Source organism: Mytilus californianus, unplaced genomic scaffold (assembly GCF_021869535.1).
Source record: "Mytilus californianus isolate M0D057914Y unplaced genomic scaffold, xbMytCali1.0.p SCAF_6, whole genome shotgun sequence".
Taxonomy (NCBI): Eukaryota; Metazoa; Mollusca; class Bivalvia; order Mytilida; family Mytilidae; genus Mytilus; species Mytilus californianus.
Window position 1 is genome coordinate 13,051,145 of NW_026262712.1, and position 23,069 is coordinate 13,074,213.

At 31.4% G+C, this 23,069-nt stretch overlaps 1 protein-coding gene across 1 annotated transcript in view; it reads right to left on the bottom strand.

Annotated features, from left to right (window-relative positions):
• The window catches only part of LOC127705347 (putative ankyrin repeat protein RBE_0317), a 72,878-nt gene that overhangs the window by 8,065 nt on the left and 41,744 nt on the right, over positions 1-23,069 (bottom strand). Inside the window, exons 5-6 of the mRNA XM_052209657.1 lie at positions 21,243-21,347; positions 7,356-7,457 (exon numbers count right to left, since the gene is read on the bottom strand). Of these exons, the coding sequence (XP_052065617.1) occupies positions 7,356-7,457; positions 21,243-21,347 (207 nt within the window). The remainder of the gene's footprint in view (positions 1-7,355; positions 7,458-21,242; positions 21,348-23,069) is intronic.

Consider the following 23,069-nt stretch of genomic DNA (forward strand, 5'->3'; position numbering starts at 1 on the left):
TAATAAATCATCAAGCGGATTTAAATGGTGACATACGCATGATAAAGGTAGAGACCTTTAATGCTTACACAAATAATTCAGAGATAATTACTTGCACAGATTAATTCATTTTCATCCGACTTGTTTAATTACTGGAAAACAGTAGATCAATGCTACAGTATACAGAAGAAAATAAGAGCAACAGTAGTATACCGCTGTTCAAAATTCATAAATCGATTGAGAAAAAAACAAATCCGGGTTACACACTAGTACTGAGGGAAACACATCAAATATAAGAGGAGAACTACGACACAACAGAAACACAACATTAAAATGTAACACACACAGAAACAAACTATAATATAACAATGGCCATTTTCCTGACTTGGTACAGGGTATTTTAAGAAAAAAAATGGTGGGTTGAACCTGGTGTTGTGGCTAGCCAAACCTCCCGCTTTTATAGCAATGTTAAATATAACATTAACATGACAACATTACATGACAGGACTACAATACAAATAAATGAGAGAACATATAGGACAGAGAAACATACGAATAATAGCTAACAAAAGGTACCAGGTTTAAAATTTAATACGCAAGACGCGCGTTTCGTCCACACAAGATTATCCAGTGACGCGCGCTTCGTCCACACAAGACTATCCAGTGACGCTCAGATAAAAAAAGTTCGAAAGCCAAAACAAATACAAAGTTGAAGAGCATTGAGGACCAAAAGTTCAAAAAAGTTGTGCCAAATACGGCTAAAGTTATATGTCTTGGATAAGAAAATCCTTAGTATTTAGAATAATTCATATTTTAGCAAACAGTAAAAATGACTACATAATAGATATACTTGATCACACCGAAGTGGTGACTAACTACAGAATAAAATATTTGCTCTTATCTGATATGACATTTGGAATGCTAAAATGTCTGCTCAAAATATACAAAGGTTGAGTGTTTGGAACACTTGTTTATACTTTGTATTGGAAACAAATCTGAATATAGAAACCGTTAATGACAGCAGCTGTGCCAAAAAATGTGGAAAAACATTAACGCTGTTCATTAAATTCGAAACCAAACATACAAAATTATTTAAAAATGATCTCATAAGTTCTTTGATATAGAATACAATGAATTGATTAAGATTGGTCCAGCTACATATACTATAAGTTAACACATTTTGCTGATAATACAATTTTAATTTTGAAAGAAGGTCCAAAATCATTCAGGGAAGCTTTAGCTGAATAAAATTGTATGCAACAAGATCAAGGCTTTATATCAATTCAAAAATTGAATTCTTAATTAAAAATCTAGTAGAGATTTTCTCTTATGTCTAAATAAATATATATGGTGGCCCAAAATAACTATTGTGTATGTTGATTTGTATAACATTACTTATTTGAACCGGTTTACGATCTGATTGAGAAATGGTAAAAACGAAACCATTCTGTAATAGATCAAAAGATAAAAAAAAATATTTAAACTTATTCTAAATCTTCATAAACTTTTATTATACCTGTCCTAAATCACCTCATCAATAAATTGCATAAATCAAATGTAAACTATGTTAGAGACTTTTAATGAAATTTTGTTCACATGATTTGAAATTAACCTGCAAACAGACTTAAACAAAAATCTGTTGCAAAACAACTATAGTGAAGGTTAGTTGAAAATTAAAGCCCTCAAGAGCAAAACAAACAAATGATCAAATATTGTTTGAAAGTAAAGACATTTCTTGTATACAAGTGTCGTGTTCAGAGTAAATTTTTATTAGTTTGAATTAAAAAGTAAAATCACAAAAATACTGAACTCCGAGGAAAATACATAAAGGAAAGTCTCCAATCAAATTGCAAAATCCAAAAAAACAAACGCATCAAACGAATGGATAACAACTGTCATATTCCTGACTTGATACAGGCATTTTCTTATGTAGACAATGGTGGATTAAACCTGGTTTTAAAGCTAGCTTAACTTCTCACTTGTATGACAGTCGCATCAAATTCCATTATATTGACAACGATGTGTGAACAAAACAAATGGACACAATAAATAAACATGTCACAAATAGGGATACAACAGCAACACGACCCCCACCAAAAACTGGGGGTGATCTCAGGTGCTCTGGAAGGGTAAGCAGATCCCGATCCACATGTGGCACCCGTTGCGTTGCCCACGCTATTACAAAGCCGGTAAACAGTCTAATTTGGTAGGTCACATTCGTGAAAAATAAACGATGTTACAAGCAAAAATGTCAATGTTATATTTGAAATGAAGAATATATAAAACAAATAGTAGTGAATTTAAAACTGCGATTAAGAAAGAGCCTTATCAGATTTAAAATTTAAATATTAATTACCAGTAGTTCAACAGGTGAGTTAAGGCTTAGGTACTTGTACTAACTGTCAAGATGAACAATAATAAAACCAATGGGCATATGTTTTTTTTTTTTGTTTTTTTTTTTTTTATCAGACTAACATACTTTATGTTCTCGAAAGAATTGCAATATTTTGTTTTCAATAAAATTGAGAATGGAAACGATGAATGTGTCAAATTGAAGCAACCCGACCAAAGAGCAGAAAATAGGCCAAAGCCACCAATGGGTCTTCAGCACAGCGAGAAATCCCGCACCCGGAGGCGGGCTTCAGCTGGCCCCCATACAAAAATTTGTATTAGTTTATAGAAAATGGGCGTCATACTAAACCCCGATCCATATAATTGAACCGAAACTTAAAAAAAACATACAAGACTAGCATTGGCTAGAAGTTCCTGAGTTGGGACAGGCGCAAAAATGCTGGGGGAGAGTGGGGTGTTAAACATGTTTTATGAGATTCCTTATACCTCTAGCCAATGTAGAATAAACAAACACACAGCAATACGCACATTGAAAATCAGTTTAAAAGAAGCTTCATGCATTTACATTTAGGGTCTAACATTGGATAAATAGAACACATTACAATATATCTATCTATATTTATAATTGGTGCATGAGTAATTGCTATTTTTTTTTTGTTTAATTCAAAAACATGTTGAGCTTAATTGATTGATTTTGATCAGACTCGTGTAATTATTAGAAACAGCTAATCAATATATGCTGTTCTACAGACTACAAAAGAAAACAAAATTCACAGGTGTTTTTACTTTAAAAAAAAACAATTGCTTATTTTTGATATTGCTTGTTTATTTTAATCTGTATCATATGTTCAGTTTCGTTGAATTTAATTTGTTACATTCATTTTTTTTTGCAACAGTATTACATCTTTTGTTATGCAGGTTTACCAACTTTAGACTTTAATCAAATACGTATGCAGGCAGGTTAATGCAATTAAAAAAGAATAGGCATTGATTTTCGATGATTTCATCGAAATATAAATCTGACGTCATTTTCTAAACTATGCGACACATGATTGGCTAGAACGTTACGTCAACGTCAAGTTTGAGCTTGTCACGAACAGCTGGTCGGGCATCTTGTTATGATAGAAGTCAGTGTCAACCATCCAACAAAAACACGTTAATATAGAAGGATGTTGCTGATATTTTGAGGTAAGTTGTTTTTAAATCAATTTAGCCTTTTGACTGCCAAGGTTCGTCGACATTCATTTCATTGATGATTTATTATAAATGTAGACAAAGCTGCATTGTTTACTTTTAAAAGGGGGCTATTTTGTTACACGTTTCACTGTCAACATGACTACGGCAATTTGTATACAGAAACTTCTTTTGAATAATTTATGCAAGTCAACACTATTTTATTCGCTTATAAACAATCCTATCTTCATTGACCATTGCCTAAGTAACTTTATGTCGACATTTTGCAGACTGACCTGCTATGCACAGATGCGGGTCCAAAATGTTTAAATAACGGGTCCATGATGGCCATCAGAAATAAAACATAAGGATTGGAATTTGTTAAAAGTCCGCGCAGCATGCCGTCCCGCTCCCTCCTTTAATTCGCCTTACATGCATGTCATTATTCTAATTTTATGTTGGAAGCACACACTTGACCTATTAAGATCTATTAAGTATATTTTGAGCATCAATCTTCAGATTGCTCTGATTCAACATGCAAAATTATTTCGTTACTAGATGTTTGTTCCAATGTATAACATATTACAAAACCAAATAAAAAAAAAATACATGCATACATGGCATCAGATATATATGTCTCTGATCATACTAATGGCTTGCCTCCTTTAAATAAAATTGAATAAGGCAGGCACGTGAGATGTTAAAATATGTTTATCGACTTTAGAACTATTATTTATTATCATGGTCATATTTAAAAAACAATTTTTCATTGATGGTTTTAAATCTGATAATCATCATACTTTCATTTTCAGTCATCCCTTCTTGTGTACATTTTAACTTTGTCTTTATTCATTTATTCTGTTTTAGTCATTAGATTGATGTTTATTTGTTATATTGATTAACTATAAAAAATTAGCACCTATATGTTTCTTTGTATAGATCTTTTCACATTATGACAAGCATCACTTACAACAATTTACATATATCTTATTTTATTTATTTACAATCTGGTGTGTATAAAATTTAGTTTGAAACCTTTCAGTAATTATTGTAACTTCTTTTGAAGATTGATTTACCCCATGTACACATTAAAATTGCATTTTAATGCCTAAAGACATGTAGTTTTTTTATAAAATCAAACAAGAGGTCTACACAAGGTAAGCATTGATATTATAATGTATGAGTCTTGATGGGGAACCTTCATTTCTTTATTCTTTTTTCTTATACCATTTTCTCTATTCTTTATCTATTTTGCCCATTATTCTCCATTTCCTATATTTTAACACCCCGTTATTCTCTTTCCTATTAGTCCTTGTTTATTCTTTAATTTTTTATCCCTTCATTCAGCACTTTTTGCCAATTAATTGTTATTATCTATTCTGTAAACACAATCCAGACCCTCATGTGTTAGGTGTATATGAGGGTCTAGATAACTTTCCTGATGCATTGAGTAAGATTCAGTCAATATTGATAAAGTCATAATTTATAATAACAAATTGGTATTGCATTGTGATGGGTAAATATCAGTTAAAGTAAGCTGTATTTGAACTTTATTGTAGTTTTACAAAAGACTCATAAATTGAAAGTTCATTTTAAATCAGTGAACTTTTTTAAATTAATTTAATTCCATAATGATTTAGGAACACAAAATTTAAACTGAAGTTTTCTATTTGTATCATAACATGAATACCTATAACTTTTAAATAGCCACTTACTGTTTTCATTATTTTTTTCAGTATTAAGATGACTTGGACGGCAATGGTGTTATAATAGTTTTTACAAACTGAAATTGGAAAAGGTAATCAGAGAAAACGAGTAAGCACTTGTTTCATTTGAAGATCAACATACACAAGGAAATTGTCAGACCATTTATAACTGAGGACATATATAACAAAACTATAACAGTGCTGAATATGAACTTATCTATGCCATGTCACATGTGAACTCTGGAATCAAGCACGTTTTATTATGAAAATAAAATGAAGAATTACATGTTCAAACTGACTCTGGAACATTGAATACAAAGAAATGAAAGTATCAAATTAATGGAAGTAAGCTCATCATAGATACCAGGATTGAAATTTTATATTTGCGCCAGATGCGCGTTTCGTCCACAAAAGACTCATCAGTGACGCTCAAATAAAAAAAAAATTCAAAAAGGCCAAACAGTACGAAGTTGGAGTGCATTGAGGACCATAAAATTCCTAAAGGTTTTGCAAAATACAGCTAAGGTAATCTATTCCTGAGGTAGAAAAGCCTTAGAATTTCAAAATTTCAAAGTTTTGTAAACAGTTACTTTATAATATGAACATATCAATGATAACTCAAGTCAACACAGAAGTGCTCACTACTGGGCTGGTGATACCCTCGGGGAATTAAAACCTCACCAGCAGTGGCATCGACCCAGTGGTTGTAAATAAACTCATCATAGTTACCAGGATTTATATTTTATATTTGCGCCAGACGCGCGTTTCGTCCACAAAAGACTCATCAGTGACGCTAGAATCAAAAATGTTTTTGAAAGGACTGTTCATTTCTTTCTTGTAATGTCAACACATAAAAGAAAATTTTCACATCATTGTTCATCATATGCTAGTTATTGAGATATTTGTGGATGATCTATACATAAACAGTGAAATGGGTGAGAATTATAATTCTATCATCGTATTTTGATAGGCTGATAACTGCGTGTGCTTACATGTATACATATAAGATTATTCTTGGCATATTACTTGTTAATTTAAAGAATACTAAAGAATTACAGAATTTTCCAGTAGAACAATAACATAAGAAAATCAACAGGATGATACTTGTCTACATTTATTATGGATAATTGAAAACCACCAAAAAAGTATTAAAGGTATTGTGATAAGGATTATCATTTAAATGTGACATATACAATGCTTTTGATGTTAAGTGTGAGAAAACTTATTTGAAAGAAATGAAAAATTATCATTAAATTATTCAAGTATAAAAATGATAAAAATTATATTTTTTTACATCTTTAAGGTGTTCATTTCAAGTAAAAACTATCAAAATGTCGTCTATTTCTTTCCCGGCACTTTGACACCCTAAAGGGGAATAATCAATCTGAATCATTTCAATGTTTACATGTCGCCACGAAACGACTTGTGTATTATTCGTTTATATGGCATTAGCGCACCCCGTTAATATTTATTGATCTCTTTAAAACTTAGCATATTTATTCTTGAAAAGCTCACAAATACCGAGATCGATGTTTCTTGTTTTTAAAATGAACACATCAATTTTAAAACTGATATGGAAGTTGATTTTTGGTGTTGGCATGGTTGAATTGTATGTAACTTCTGATATTTTTTATTAAAAAAAGGCATATTTTAAGAAAGAAACAGCTGTTACAGGAAAGATAACATGTTTATCAACCATATGCAACTTTATTTTTATTCATTAGTGTCATTCTTTGGGGTTTGCTGTGCTCATGAAGTTAAAGGTTCACACGCCATTTTTGAATGTCGCCCGTTACAATGGTAACCAGGTGGGCGGTTCTGAGGTACCATCAATTAAAAGTTTGGACAATATAAGGCATGATAAAAATTAAATTTGGGTATGATTTTTTTATGAATGAATAGCCAATTTATCGTAGAACAGCATCAACCTGCCTGCGTAGTGGCTGTATATACATGACTTCATGAATGACGTTTGTCTTGGTATTTGTTGTGGTGTTGTTGTTGGAATATAATTGCTTTAACCCCTCTGATATCTTGTATTTTGCGGAGATGTGTATTGATTGTATAAGCAACATTGTGTTGACGTTGATTTTGATGGACAATTTAACAAAGTCGGTCAAACCTGAAAAGAACCTCATTCAATACCTTATTTTCTCTATTTGGATCGATGTCTGTTCTTTCTAATAACAATTGAAGTATGTTGAAGTGTCTACCTTTAGTAGCTAAGTGTAAAAGAGTTTCACCAGCCTGAAATAAAAAGGTTGCAATGTTCATAGTATATTACGTTGGTATAAAAACACTCGTAAAAATGATTAGAGAAAACAAATTTAAAATAGTCTTGTTTGTCATAGATTCTTGTACTTAGGTGACCGCTGATGTCAAGTTCGATGTATAGGTCTAACAATGAGACGAAAGAAGCCGTGTCTGTTGTTTCTTTAATTTCTAGTTCAGAAGGATATATTAATGGAACCCAATCAGAAAAGTATGGATTGTTTATTGACTGTGACAATTACGTGTTTGTTGACCAATACAATGCTTCGGTGTCTCATATCACTAGCAACATTTTTCGCGATAATAGAAGTGTATATACAAATATAGTCGTCTCTTCTGAAATATTACTGATTATGACCTTCTGACTGAGTGTGGATTCGAATGCCAGATGACGCATGAAAACAGGAGACGCTAACTCTGTCGAAACACCCGGTCTTGCTCCTTTTCAAGTTCCCGCCATTCAATCATTTTTGTTTTTCTGACCTTGATTTGTCTCTTCTAAATTTGATATCTGTTCTATATGATTATTATGGCTGTAGACCCATTTCAAACTTAAAACAACGAAATAGATTGTTCTGCATATTGTATATAGTTTGTAATTTGTAAAGCTGAATGTATTTTACTAATACACATATTCACATACATAAACATATCCATCTCTGCTTATTCTTAGTTACGTTATTTTTACATATATGCATTGAAACCTAACACAAAATTGAACAATAACTATCATGTATTGGCTCATGCATGAATAATTATTATAAATGCATCTGTGCAAATGAACAAAGCGTAAAAAAAAAACAGGAAAAGCACTTTTAACTTAATAAGTTTTCCATTTCCTTTAAAATCACTCTTTTACAGCTGAGTGTAATTAGGGTTGAAGATATTTATGTCTTTGTATTCTATTGATTTAATCTATTACACTTTTTTCCCTTTGAATATTTAGGTATGTTTCGAAGGTGTGTAAATATAAGGCTAAGAACATTGTGTTAAAAATTAATTTGATTGTTGTCTGAGCCGATGAAACGAACGGAGAGATTCCTGGTAAGAACACTTTTCCATACCTTATTTACTTTGTTTGGATGTATATCTGTTCTTTCTATTAACAATTGGACTATGACGATGCGTCCTGTTTTTACAGAACAATGTAAAGTAGTGTAACCGGACCGAAATAGAAAGGTTGACATGTTCATATTATCTATACAAACATATAAAAATGTGTGATTTTCCAGAAATAGTCTGATTATAAAGAAAAATTCTACTCTCAGCCCACAATACGCTAAGTCAACATCTGAATTAGGAAATCCCTTTTTTTATTTATTACAATTACTCTGAAACTGTTTATGGCCATATGCTTAATAGTTTGTGAACACACACCATTGATTGGGAGCAAGCTTTCAAAATATTATACTCAGACAGAATGATTGGGAAAAACATTACTAACTAATTCGATATTTCAAATGAGGTAGAAATGTGACACCGATAAGATATGAGTTATCACATTTTGCTGATGACACAATGTCAATTTTGAATGGAGGTTTACAATTCTTAAAGAAAGCTTTAGATGAATACGATTGTGTGTCACAAGTTCAAGGCTTGATAACAATTAAAAAATTAAATCTGTAATCAAAAATGTGGTAGAGATCTTCTTATTTCAAAATAGATACTTATCGTGGGGCACAATAACTCTGTAGATAATGGATATAATTGCGTTGGTCTGCATAAAGTTATAAAGTTTTACAGATTAAAGGTCTGAAAAAGAACCCATTCAGTAATAGGCAAAAAGACAGTTGTGTAAATTTTAATTATTGAGCAAACATTTCCAAAAGAAAGATGAGAAACATATAGCTTACAATTTTGATATTTGAAATATAGGAATACATAAAACATATGGTAATGGATGTAAAATTGCGCTTAAGAAAGGGTCTTATACAAACAACATTGAGGGATAATTCTTAACATATTATCAAATAATGCATCAAAGCTGCAGCTTCGCAAATATGAGTATGTACCGCAAACAAGGAGAATGGTTACCGTTTTCTTTACAAAACCAAATAATTTTGTCTTTCAAATACAAAGTAATTGATATTTTCTAATGAAGAAAAAAACATCTAAAAGTTAGTATATGGTACTGTCGACAACAATGAATATCGCTTAATAACATTTTGAATAAAATTGAGAATGGAAACGGGGAATGTGTCAAAGACACAAAAAACGACCAAAGAGCAGAAAACAGCCCAAGGTACCAATGGGTCTTCAACAAAAAATACCCCACCCAGTGGATAGCTTCAGCTGGTCCTAAACAATATTGTATACTAATACAGCGAAAATGGATGTCACACTAAACTCCGAAACATATACATGAACCAAAATAAAAAAAAAAAAACATACAAGACTAACAAAAATGCGGCGGGGTTAAACATTATTTGTAAGATATCAACCCTCCCCCTATACCTCTAGTAAATATTGAATAAACAAACACACAGCAATAAGCATAGTAAAATTCTGTTTAAAAGAAGTCCGAGTCCGTTGTTAGAATAGGTAACAGAGGAAACTAAGGAAAATGACAATGATCAAAAGGACTACTAGAAATTACTGACATGCCAGCTCCAGACCTCAATCAAACTGATTAAACTGATTGAAAGATTATGTCTCTATGCTATGAAAATCAAGCACAATCCCTCCCGTAAGGGGTTAATTCGCATTCCATTATAAAATATACGAGAAAAACATAACCCGTATCATGTCTGCAACTGGTTTTAGAATAAATATGTTTATTTCCGATGAAAAGACCCTATGAATGAATCAATATTAATTAAAAATAAGCCATCTTTAATGACCTGTCAACAGTATAGTAACTGATTTAGTCTGTTTAAAGGTTTGGTTAGCTTTTGAGATAAATGACGATATGTTTGTGCTTTGTATAGAATATTACCATAACAGATGGAATGTGAAATACCTCAAGGTATAAGATGTCTGCACGTTGATTTATATTTACGAATGATTCCTTGTACCGATGATAAAATTTAGTTAATGTTTTGACAAGTTTGTGATATCGAAAACCCTGGTGTAATAATGTTTAAGTAATACAGAGATTTCTTTCGTTAAAATCAAATACAGTATTACATACACGAGCGAATCGAACAGGCTGAGATATATAAACACCATAAGATGGTGCCTAGGGAACATCACCATCTAAAACATGTAAAAATGGATAATTAACAATAGGAAATAAAAAATCATCTCTTTTATCGTAAATTTAGTATTAAGCTTTCCGTGAGAGATAGGAAAGGACAGTGTTCATTGTTAATATTAGTTTTATTTAAAATCAGTTCAGCAGGATAAATCTCTTTCGTGTACATAGTGAAGTCGTCATTATTGAGAACCAATATAGCATCTAAATATTTAAAAGTGTTTTTACATTTTGATGGATATACATGCACCAAAATAGTATTTAAGATGGCTGGGGCGTCTTAATTAAAATCCATAGAATTTTTTAATAATTTGTCAAAATGAAGTTTTGTACATGCTTTTTTCGAAAATATAATAAAAAGTATGGGTCACCGGACTTTTTTTTCCCGCTACAGGTTGTGCAAAATTGCCAGATTTTGTATAGATTATGCATGGAAAATCCAATTTTGTGTGATAAAAAGAAAACTACCTGATAGAATTTTAAGATAAAATGTGAGAAGATAGCTTACATGCTTTCAGATAAGAAAAAGACAAAAATAATATATCTCAGTTATCTGCCCTACTATTTGAGTTATCTTCCCTTATTTAACGAAGTTGAAAAAAATGAATCAAACACAAATATGGTGATTGTTTTAGAAATTAAAGCTGTAAATATGATAAAATACATAATTTTTATATTTACATCAAAAGTCTTACACATGAATTACATACTACACTCAAAATTTGCGCACTTCATTAAAGATATAGACCAACTGTTATCTGCTTCTTCAAAATCAAAGATGGAGGAAGACACCCGATCCACCTTAAACGTAATGGGTATTATTAAGACTCTTGAATATTCAATTCAAGTAGGTTTTGAAAATATCAGATTATAACCCTACACGTGAAATAATTCGATAAATAATCAAAGGGTGACATATTTTCTTCAGTTTTAGATCTAAATATTATGAGAATAAATCTGTCAGAGGTGAAATGAAACATGTGAAAACGGTTTGTCATTAGCTTTGAGATAAGCGAGGAAAATCGGAAGAACACACTCATTCATTCGATCAATTATCATTATCTGTTAGAAAATTAAAACACACATCAACCATATAAAACCATAATGCATTGTTTGGTTAACAATTAGAGGAATGTTTCAGCTATGTTCTGAATGTCCAAATGCAAGGCTTTCATTCGTATTCGAGTAGCATATTATGCATTAGTTCAATAGCTGATCGCAGTTCAACCTTTAAAAACGAGATTGTTGATTATGGATTAGGATTAATGACTGCAATATGTTGCACGTTGACCACTAACAGAGTTTCATTTTAAGTTCAGACAGGTTAGCACTTTCATAACGAAGCATCACATTTTAAGATGATACATATACATCACACAAAGGATTCTAATAGTCTTGCATTTACTCTGAAGTACTTGGAAAGCTGGAGGTTTGTAGTTTTTTATTTTTATTCTCAAAATTACTGGCACTGACATTTCTGTTCATAGAAAAATAAATACAGTGTTTAATATCTTATAAGTTTCGTTTCCTTTTTTTTCTATTTAGATTGCTAAGAGTGTCATCACGGCTTACAACTTTCTAATGATGAATATCAATTTGGGGATCGTGGAACTAGCGGAAAGTCTGCGGGGGCAAAATTCCAAGAAAATAATAATTCAATAATCTACACTTCTTTCCTGAAAATAGAAATGATTTCAATTATATTATTAGCGTCCTAAAAATACTTTCAAAATAATAGGCACCCCGATCCCCATTGGAAGGTTATATTGTGTACATGATGTTCAGTTTTTCTTAACTTCGGTATAGATTGAATGAAATAACAAAGATAAACAAAAAAATATATTTAAAAATCATTTGTTCAGAGAACATTTGAAGGTCTTTCCACCGCAAAAAGCACATATTTTAATCGAAAAATATGCACTTTCCGTTTAAAATGTCAACTCTGGTGTCAGAAAATGCATTTTAGCTTAATTTACGTTGTTTCTAAAAATATATGGTTTCTATATACTTTTGCTAAACATTGAGGAGACAAGTAGGTACTTCCGGTTTTTAAAATTTTACATTCGGTTTTATGTAAACCTTTCTTTACACTGATTTTAAAAATATAACGTTCTTGTTACTTTAACATGAATTTAATACAATTAAATAAAAAGTTATTTGTCGCTACCTTCTACGGTTTCTTATGATAAGTGATATTAAGCAAAAAACAAAATTTATAACATGACCTTGACATTTGGCATTGACCTTATTTTCATTTTGATGGACGAAGGACCTCAAATCAAAAGACCCTGAGATATTGAGGATGGCGACAGGTCAGGGCGTACTCGTTTGGACACTGCTAGTTTTTGGACTTTTATTACGTTTAAAACCACCTAAATCAGATATACTGACCAATAATAGTTGTAAACCTGATAGATTGGGATATTACACATGTACAAATCTATCCTTTTTGACGAAATGTGACTTAATCCTGAAAAACTTTTGCCCTGACCCTGTCGCAGGACATAAAATGGCCGACAACAAGAATGCCATACAATCAACAAAAGCAACAAAAGCAACAAATAACTTTTTTGAATGCGGTTTTACCTTACTTATCCTCATGAGCGGTGATATTGCACAAAATCCAGGCCCAATAAAATATCCATGTGGGATATGCTGTAAACCAACAAAGAAAAATCAGCGAGCTATCCAATGTGAAAATTGTCTGTTCTGGCATCACATTAAATGTATTAACATGCCTATACGCGAATATAATGAAACTATCCAATAACATAAGAGAGAGTTGGTTCTGCAAATCATTTGTATTACCAACCTTTACGAATTATTTTTTTCGAGCTGCCAATCAACGAGGAAACAGCTGATTTGAATTATCTCCCCTGTCATTCAACACGTTTCGACAGATGTAAACATTAGGACATCATTTGCAAAAGAGGGACAAATGATACCAGAGGGACAGTCAAACTCATAGGTCGAAAACAAACTGACAACGCCATGGCCAAAAATAAAAAGACACACAGACAAATAATAGTACAGATGACACAACATAGAAAACTAAAGACTAAGCAACACGAACCCCACCAAAAACTTGGATGATATCAGGTGCTCCGGAAGGGTAAGCAGATCCTGCTCCACATGCAAATGACAACATGCATGAAGATGTTTTTGAAGAGCTAAAGAAAGTTCGGAGCAGTAACAGCATTAACTTAATGTGTGAGTATTTGAATATCTATAGCCTTCGTTATAAATTTTAACCCAATAAAAACTTATTACATCGAAATCTCGTAGATATTCTTTTTTTTATCAGAAACTAAAATTGATGAATATGTTCCCAATGCCCAGTTTTGTGTCGATAATTTTACAATGTGGCATGTTGATAGAAATCAACACGGTGGAGGTCTTACTGCATATTGTCAGATCTGATCTTGCAGCTGATATGGAATTCATTGGTTCCAAATGGTGAAGTTGAAATCATCACTTTGTAAATTTTACGGACGCCATCACGAGTTGTTTGACCGTTATGGAATATGCGTTTCACAGATGATATCGGATATGTGCCTTATGTCGTAACTACAATCCCGTTTCCTTTTCACGAATGTGACCTACCGAATTAGACTATTTACCCCTATTTGTGACATTTTTACCTATTGTTTTTGTTTGTTTTGTTTACACATCGTTGTCAATATAATGAAACTATATGCGACTGTCATACAAGTGAGAGGTTTGGCTAGCTTTAAAACCAGGTTCAATCCACCATTTTCTACATAAGAAAATACCTGTACCAAGTCAGCAATATGACAGTTGTTATCCATTCGTTTGATGTGTTTGAGCTTTTGATTTTGCTATTTGATTAGGGTTTTTGCTTTTTGAATTTTCCTCGGAGTTCAGTATTTTTGTGATTTTACTTTTTTTTTGGTATAGAGGTATCATTTGGAAACAAACAAATGGTTCTTTTGTGGGATATATAAGCCTCCTAGTATGTCAACTGACCATTTAACTACAGATTGTACCAAAACTATTTATAAAATTATATCCAAACATGACAATTATATTTTTATTGGTGAATTTAATTATGACATGCTTAACTGGGATAAGAGTGCAATGATAAGAGAAATCTGCGATATTTTTAATTTAAAAAACATCATTAAGAAAGCTACATGTTTTACGAAAATGTCTAATGCAACCCTTTTAGGTTTAATTTTAATGAATCATGTCTGCGATTATAAAAAGATACTCTGTTTCATCTCCGCATCTAGTAAGTGTTCTACTACGTATACTAATCTGTCAGTGCTTCTAACTACCTCCCTTACTACTACGAAAGAACTCGTTATTAACTTTTGTAATCAAGTTTATGAAAACAATTGTATTAATTATTTTTTCGTTAAATAATCCAGAGTTCTCAAATTATACTACCAAAATTTACCCAAAGGAACTTACTTTAACTAAATCTAACATAAACAGCAGTAGTTGTCCTTCTCTAGATTTAGATATTTCAATTTTTAAAGGGAAACTTCATACTAATATTTACGACAAAAGAGACGATTTTTCATTCCCTATTGTTATTTTTTCTCTTTAGACGGCGATGTTCCTTTGGCTCCATCATACAGTGTTTATATATCCCAACTCGTTCGTTATGCCCGTTTGTGTAGTGATGTTATAGATTTTAACGAACGTAATCAATGCATCACTGGTAAATTATGAAGTCAGGTATTTCGTTACTATAAATTACTTATAACTTTCAATAAATTCTTTCATACATTGAAGATACAAAGATTTGATTAGTAAATTTGGCTCTACCTGTAGAAAACTTATTAAAAACGGTATTTCACATCCTAAATGTTACGGTAATATTGTACTAAAAGCGCGGAAATCACTATGTGATCCGTTAAAACTCATCGAACCTTTAAACAAACTTAAAAGTAAAGGCTACCTTACCAATGTTGTAATTAGATCTTTGAATATAATTTACAGTGGCACAAATATCGATTTTGTTGACAGCAGTTAAAACATAACTAAATGTGTATTCTTTTCAAACGTTTTTTTTTGGGGGGGGGGGGGGGGATCCTACTGCCTATCGATACGTTTATTTTGGCATTGCACGAGTCATGTCTTCTTTGACTGTCCACGACGTTGAAAAACTTAATCCCTAGGATGTATTTTAGTTGATTTTAGTCCCTGATGCATGATTTTTTATTATTAATTGTTTTTTTGGCTTTTAACTAGATTTCAGTAACTGCGAGAACTCTCAATAAATGCAACAGTAGTATACCGCTGTTTGAAAGTCATAAATCGATTGAGGGAAAACAAATCCGGGTTACAAACTAAAACCAAGGGAACACATCAACTATAAGAGGAAATCAAAGGAACAACAGGAACACTGAAGTGCAACAAAAACAAACGCCAACATACATAGAAACGACTCGTACTTTCGTGTTAATTGGACCTGTTGATACTATTTGTAATGCATTTTTGTAATTTAATGTTTACTTATTTAGTGTTATATCTCGTTTCACTATTTTTAATATGTACCACCTTTGATAAGTGTTTGTTAAATTTTCACTTCTGTTCTCGTACTATGAACAACAAAATTATTTATTTTGTCAATATTTCCGTACTCCATGTTTACCTTACAACAAAATTAGGTTTATTTACTTGTGTACGTTATTTTATTTGGCGGCATTTTGTCCAAGGTTATGGTTGTCTTTCTGATATTGTTTATATGTCACCCCCTTTTTTATTAATTTTGTATTTACACTGTGCTATAGATAAACAATTATCGTTCAATGTATGTTCACTTGTTTTTTGTTAATATGTCTTATTATTAAGTTAAGCCATTTCAATTGATATTTTATAGTGTGTCTTTCTATGTTGTGATGTTACACTATTGTTTCAGGTTAGGGTGAAAATTTGCGCCTAATAAAACGTTTAAACCCGTTGCATTTGTTTGCACCTGTCCTAAGTCAGAAACCTGATGTTCAGTGGTTGTCGTTTGTTGATGTGGTTCATTAGTGTTTCTCGTTTCTCGTTTTTTTTTATAGATATATATAGATTAGACCGTTGGTGTTCCTGTTTGAAAGGTTTTACAATAGTTATTTTTGAAGCCCTTTATAGCTTTCTGTTCGATGTGAGCCAAGGCTCCGTGTTGAAGGCCGTACTTTGACCTATAATGATTTACTTTTACCAATTATGACGTGGATGGAGAGTTGTCTCATTGGCACTCATACCACATCTTCTTATATCTATGTAATTTTGGTACAAGAATTAGTGATGTGCACAACTTTATATCTGTGCAGCTAAATTGTGACTTACCAAACATTTTACCAAAAAGAAGATACGCAATAGTTTTAAGAATGTTGATGCATCAAATTTTTAAAAAGATTTAGAAAATCAGAATTTTGATATATCTGAATTTGATAATGTAAATGCAGCATATGATCATTTTAGTAAACGTTTCATTGAGGTAGTGACAAACATGCACCTTTGAAGAAAAGACAAATATTTCCAAATCAGGTACCATATATGAATGCAGAGCTTAAAAGTGCCATTTATAGAAAAAAAAAATTATGTATAATAAATAATTCAGTGGTAGTAAGAACTGGGAAGCATATAGACGTCAACGTAACTATGTTAAACAAACTAAAAAAATAAGTCTATTAACCAATATTTTGTGCTGGGGGCCCAAATCTAAAGATTTCTGGCCAACAGTGAAACCCTTTCTTACAAATAAAGGTAAAGTACACCAAAAGGAAACTGTCCTCTCTGAAAGTAATGTTTTAATTACAAAACAAGATAATAACTATTGTTTAAATGTTGACAAGATTAATGGAAGCAATCAAATAAAGGTTGATGATGTTCACCCGAGTATTTTGACCATTAAAGATAATCTTTACGATCTTGACCAAAACAGTTTTACCTTTTCCCCTATTGATCAAGACTTTGTTGAGGGACGTTTACGTAAAATTAATGTTAAAAAAGCCACCGGAATAGATGATATGTCACCCAAATTATTACATTTTGCTAAACATGCTATTGTAAAACCTCTTACAGATATAGTTAATTTATCATTATCGTCATCAACCTTCCCTGAGCATCTTAATTAAGCTCAAGTTGCACCTGTTTACAAAAAGAATAGTGTATTAGAAAAAGGAAAGTATAGACTGGAAAGTATGTTACCGGCCATTTCTAAAATTTAGAAAATGCCATAGAAGTACAATTAATACAGTACTTTAATAATATCTTCAATCTTTTTTTAGCAGCTTTTAGATCAGGCTTTGGATGTCAGTCAACTTGAATAAGAGTGATTGAAGATTGGAAATTAGCCCTAGACCATAATTAATACCTTGCAGCTATCCTGATGGACTTGTCAAAAGCTTTTGACTGTCTCCCCCATGACTAACTGCTACTGAAACTAAAAGCTTATGGTCTTTCAAAATCCTCACTTGATATGTTATATAGTTATTTAACAAAAAGAAAACAGTGTGTGAAATTAAACGAAAATTTAAATGGTATGCTTGACATATTTAAAGGGGTACCAAAATGTTCCATCCTTGGACCCATCCTATTTAATATATTTATAAATGATTTGTTCTTTTTTGTTAACAAAAATATTCTTTATATGCTTATGCTGATGACAATATTTTGTCAAAGTCTGGAAATTACGTACAAGATGTAATTTCTGCACTTGAGGAAGACAGCAATTATTTAATACAGTGGTTTTCTTCAAATAAAATGCAGGCCAACCCAGAGGAATTTCAAGCTATATCTTTTGGCAAAAACACACAGGATAAAATGCTTGTGTTTGATTTGAGTGGTATTTCTATATCATGTGAGGATGAGGTAAAACTACTTGGAGTTACAATTGATTTTAAATCAAACTTCAATTTACATATTTCAAATATTTGTAAAAAGGCTGCAAGGCAATTAAACGTTTTGAAAAGAATTGGGAAACACATAAACAAGCTAAGTAAAATTAAAATTTATTACTGATTCGTTATGTCAAACATTATTTACTGCCCTTTGACTTGGCATTTCTGTGGGAAACAAAATACAATAAAAATAGAAACAATAAAAGAACGAGCGCTTTGTTTTATTTTTGAAGACCATCAGAAATCGTACGAAACACTACTGCAGATTTCAAACCTTCCATCACTAAAAACAAGTAGAATACGCTCAAATGCCTTGGAAATCTTTAAAATAATTAATAAAAAATGTCTTTTATTTATTCAAGATCTAGTTGTTATAAAAAACAATTCATATAATTTCAGGTATGTGAACACTGCTGAGGTACCTAGACCTAGAATCTCAAGTTATGGTAAAAGATCTTTTAGATTTGAGGCAACACAAGTATAGAATTCCCTTCCCAATGAGGCTTGAATTGTGATCTCTTTTGACCAATTTAGGAAATATATTAATTGCTGGTGTGGTGTCAAAAATGCAACTGCATTTCATGCCGTTTCCATCCAGTGCTGCCTCATAGCTTAAATTTCTTTCTTTTCTTTTTTCCTTGCTGGCCTTTTGCTCTGTTTTTGTATGCACTTGTATATAGCTGTTATTAAATGACAGTGCTTAATTTATTTATTTATTTATGCTTTTTAGTTTTTTAGTATTTTATGATATTTAAGTGATTGCTGGTTCCCTCAATTAATGCACATAGAGGTGTTTGACGAATGAGAATTGACCCTGGAGATTCAGAAATCAAAATTAATTTGCTTTAATTATATTTGCATTTTTGTTTTGTTTTTTTCATTTATTAGTATTTGCATGAAGCTATATGATTTTTATATGATAGTCGGTTAGAGAGCTCACCAGAGCTCCTGTTTTATCTGTTATTATGTATATATATGCCGACTTGAAATACAATTTACTTACTTACTTCCTTACTTATCACTCATGGTTTACCGGTTACAAATGCATATCACTTATATCAAATGCATAAGGGGAAATAACTTTCATATGGAGTCTCCGGATCTCTACGGTCAAAATTATTCTCCATACCCTTAGGATATAACAACAATTTGGTTGAATGAATTTGTCGTAATCTTTTACGGTTGCGAAGCAGTAGTCCGAACAAGAGAACGGTGTTCGGGGAAATAACTCTTACAAAGTAAAGGGTTCGGTTAAACAGTATCAGATTTAAAAGCGTATAAACTGTTCGATATTATATACCAAATATCTAAGCGACAACTATTGAAACAACAATACTGCGCAAGAAACAACTTAGGCGAAAGAAAAAAAACCCATTAAAAACCAATTGTTCAGAGAATAATTGAACGTCTTTCCACCCCCCAAAAAACATATCTAGGCAGGAAAATAGTTATTCAACAATATAAAACGTAATTAAGATGATAAATAACGTCAGTACCTAAATTTTATACTTCAAGACCATCATGTATCATTTGTGAAGTTGATACGGAATATTTATCTGCTAATTATTTTTAGAAAAGGGACGAGACGTTCTTTAACATAACCCTAGTTCATCAACTTGCTGCTGACGTTTAATAAAGTCTGAGGTAATCTAAAAATATGATAAAATTTAATTATATCATAAAATCTAATTATATCATAAAATCTAATTATATCATACAATCTAATTATATCATAAATCTAATAAAATCATAAAATCTTATCTAATCAGGTTTAAAAGGCATTTGATTATACATCATAGAATGTATTCTAATTTTTTATTCTAAAAGTGATGGATGTAAAATGGACATTTAGAAAGAACTTTCCTTATCATAATTATATTTTATGATATTAATTAGCAGTAGTTCAACATGTGAATTAAGGAAAATTATGTAATGTAAATGAAATTTTCAAGATGTAAAACAATAAATCACCTAGGTCATATGGTTTTGTCATCAGACTAACATATTTCATTTTCTGGAAAGCAATAACAATTAAGGTCAAACATTCGATAAATAGAACACTTTGAAATATATATATATATATCATTGGTTAATGGGTTATATCTTTTTATTAAAAACAAATTTAACAAAATTGCTTGATTCTAATCAGACTCGGTCAATAATAAAAAAAGCAGAAGATTAATCTTTGCTGTTTTATATGATACAATAAAAAAACGACGTTATTCTATAGGTTTAAAAACAGTTGTTTTTACATCATGGAATGTATTAGAATGGGAATCATATGTTCAATTGTTGGTGAATTTAATTAACTGTGTAAATATATTTTTGCAATAATACTACATCTTTAGTCACCAAGGATTCCCATTTTCAGACTTTATTCAAATAAGCAGTGGTTGTATATACATGCGTTCATAAATGACAAATCCTTCTTAATGTATCTGTGCAATTGGAATATAAAATAAACTTAAACTTAGAAAAAGAATCTTAATTGACTAATTATCTTTGATTCCTATAAAATCGCAATGATTTGGGTATAAGAATGTCTTGGCATTTCGAATATTTTGGATACGTAACGTTTTTCGCACTCTAAAGATTAAAGTATTTTGCCGAGATGTGTATAGATTTTATAAGCAACATTAGTTGACATTGATTTTGATGAAAGATTCAACAAAGTTTGACAATTCTGTAAAGAACGTCATCCCATACCTTATTTTCTTTATTTGGATCTATATCTGTTCTTTCTAATAACAATTGCACTATGTTGAGATGTCCACCACTAGCAGCTGAGTGTAAGGGAGTATCACCATAATACTGAAATTAAAAAGCTTGCACTGCTCATTGCATCATATGAAAGCTAACAAAAACAATTCATTCACATGATTACAGTACAAACATTTCGAGAAGTTAATGAATTTCAAACTGTTTTTGTTAATTGCAATATTGTTGAAAATGTAAATGTGGATTTAGTTAATAACTTGTGTACATAAAACATATGATGTGTATTCGAATCCCATTTACATTGACAAAGTTTGCCTGTTTTCCAGAAGTTCTGTTGTTCTGTGTGTTTATTCCAACTTCCTCCACCAACAAAACCTGGTCGCCTTTGTATAGCCATTACTGTACGTGGCGTCAAACTCAACAAACAAATAAATGAACAAAATTATGGTAAATTGTATTACACTCATACTGTAAATAAAAGCAACAGTAGTATACCGCCGTTTAAAAGTCATATATCGATTGAAAGAAAACAAATCCGAGTTGAAAACTAAAGCCGAGGGAAACACATCAACTATAAGAGGAAAACAATGAAACAACAGAAAACACTGAAGTGCAATAAAAAATTCGAATTCTTTTTAGATTGACAAAAATTGCCTGTTTTCCAGAAGGTCGGTTACTCTGTCTGTTTACTCCAGGTTCCTCCACCAACAAAAACTGGTCGCCATTGTATAACCAATATCACTGAACGAAGCTTTATATTCCAACAAAACAAATACGTGAACAATAACATCACGGCGTATATTCAGAACGCTTGTTTTCTGATTAAATCGAGGGTAATGCCTGCTTTCCGATTTCGGAAACGCTTACAATCCGATTTGGTACAAGAAAATTACAGATAAGGTAGAAAGTATGTTGCTACAATAAAAAAAAATGAATTTATCAATTTTCTGGAATGAAACTAAAGTTGACAAAAAAAAACAAATATACAGGAATTCAGGTTCGTTATTTATTTTATCTTACAATGATTAATGAATGTGATTTCGTTTATAACAGAACTACGCTATCTTGTAAAATAGACTTTGCAGCCAAACATATCAAAATTTTAAAACTGGCATTCACATTTACATACTTTTCTCAACGCAGTTTTATCTTAATAGGGTTGATATATATAATTTTGATACAAACTATAAAATCACAAATGATATTATTGTGTTTATTTACCGTTTTTCTGAAAAAAACCGATGTGTAACGATTACTTTGAGATTCAGGAAACGCTTACTTTAAGAAAGGGTGCAAGTTCAGTCAAATATGGTACTAGTAATTATGTATGTTCAAACATATTTCATTGTAGAAAATCTTTATATTACGCAATATTTCAAGATTACGGACATATCTGTGTTATCTATAAGGCGGGGTGCAATATTTTTTGAATGATATTTTTTTATCTGAACATAGAGATTAGGAAGCTTGAAATAGTGACGTATTTCAACAACTCATCCCTACCACTTGTTAATAGTAAGTTCCCCCTACCCATTTTTTACATAATTCCATAAAATCAACATCTTATTGAGCGCTATCTTTTGCAGTTGCAAGCATTGATACAAAATTGCAAGCTATACATGTTGTTTTTTAAATTTGGCATCGATTGATTGATTGATTGATGGTTGCTTACGTCCAGTGGCAAGTATTTCAATTAATTGCAGGGCGAAATTTTGCATGAATGAACGCCTCTTACCAAAATATGTCCAAAAGACATGCACTGCATTGTTTTTTTTTTAAGCATAATTGTGGTTGCGGTTATCATTTATTATATGA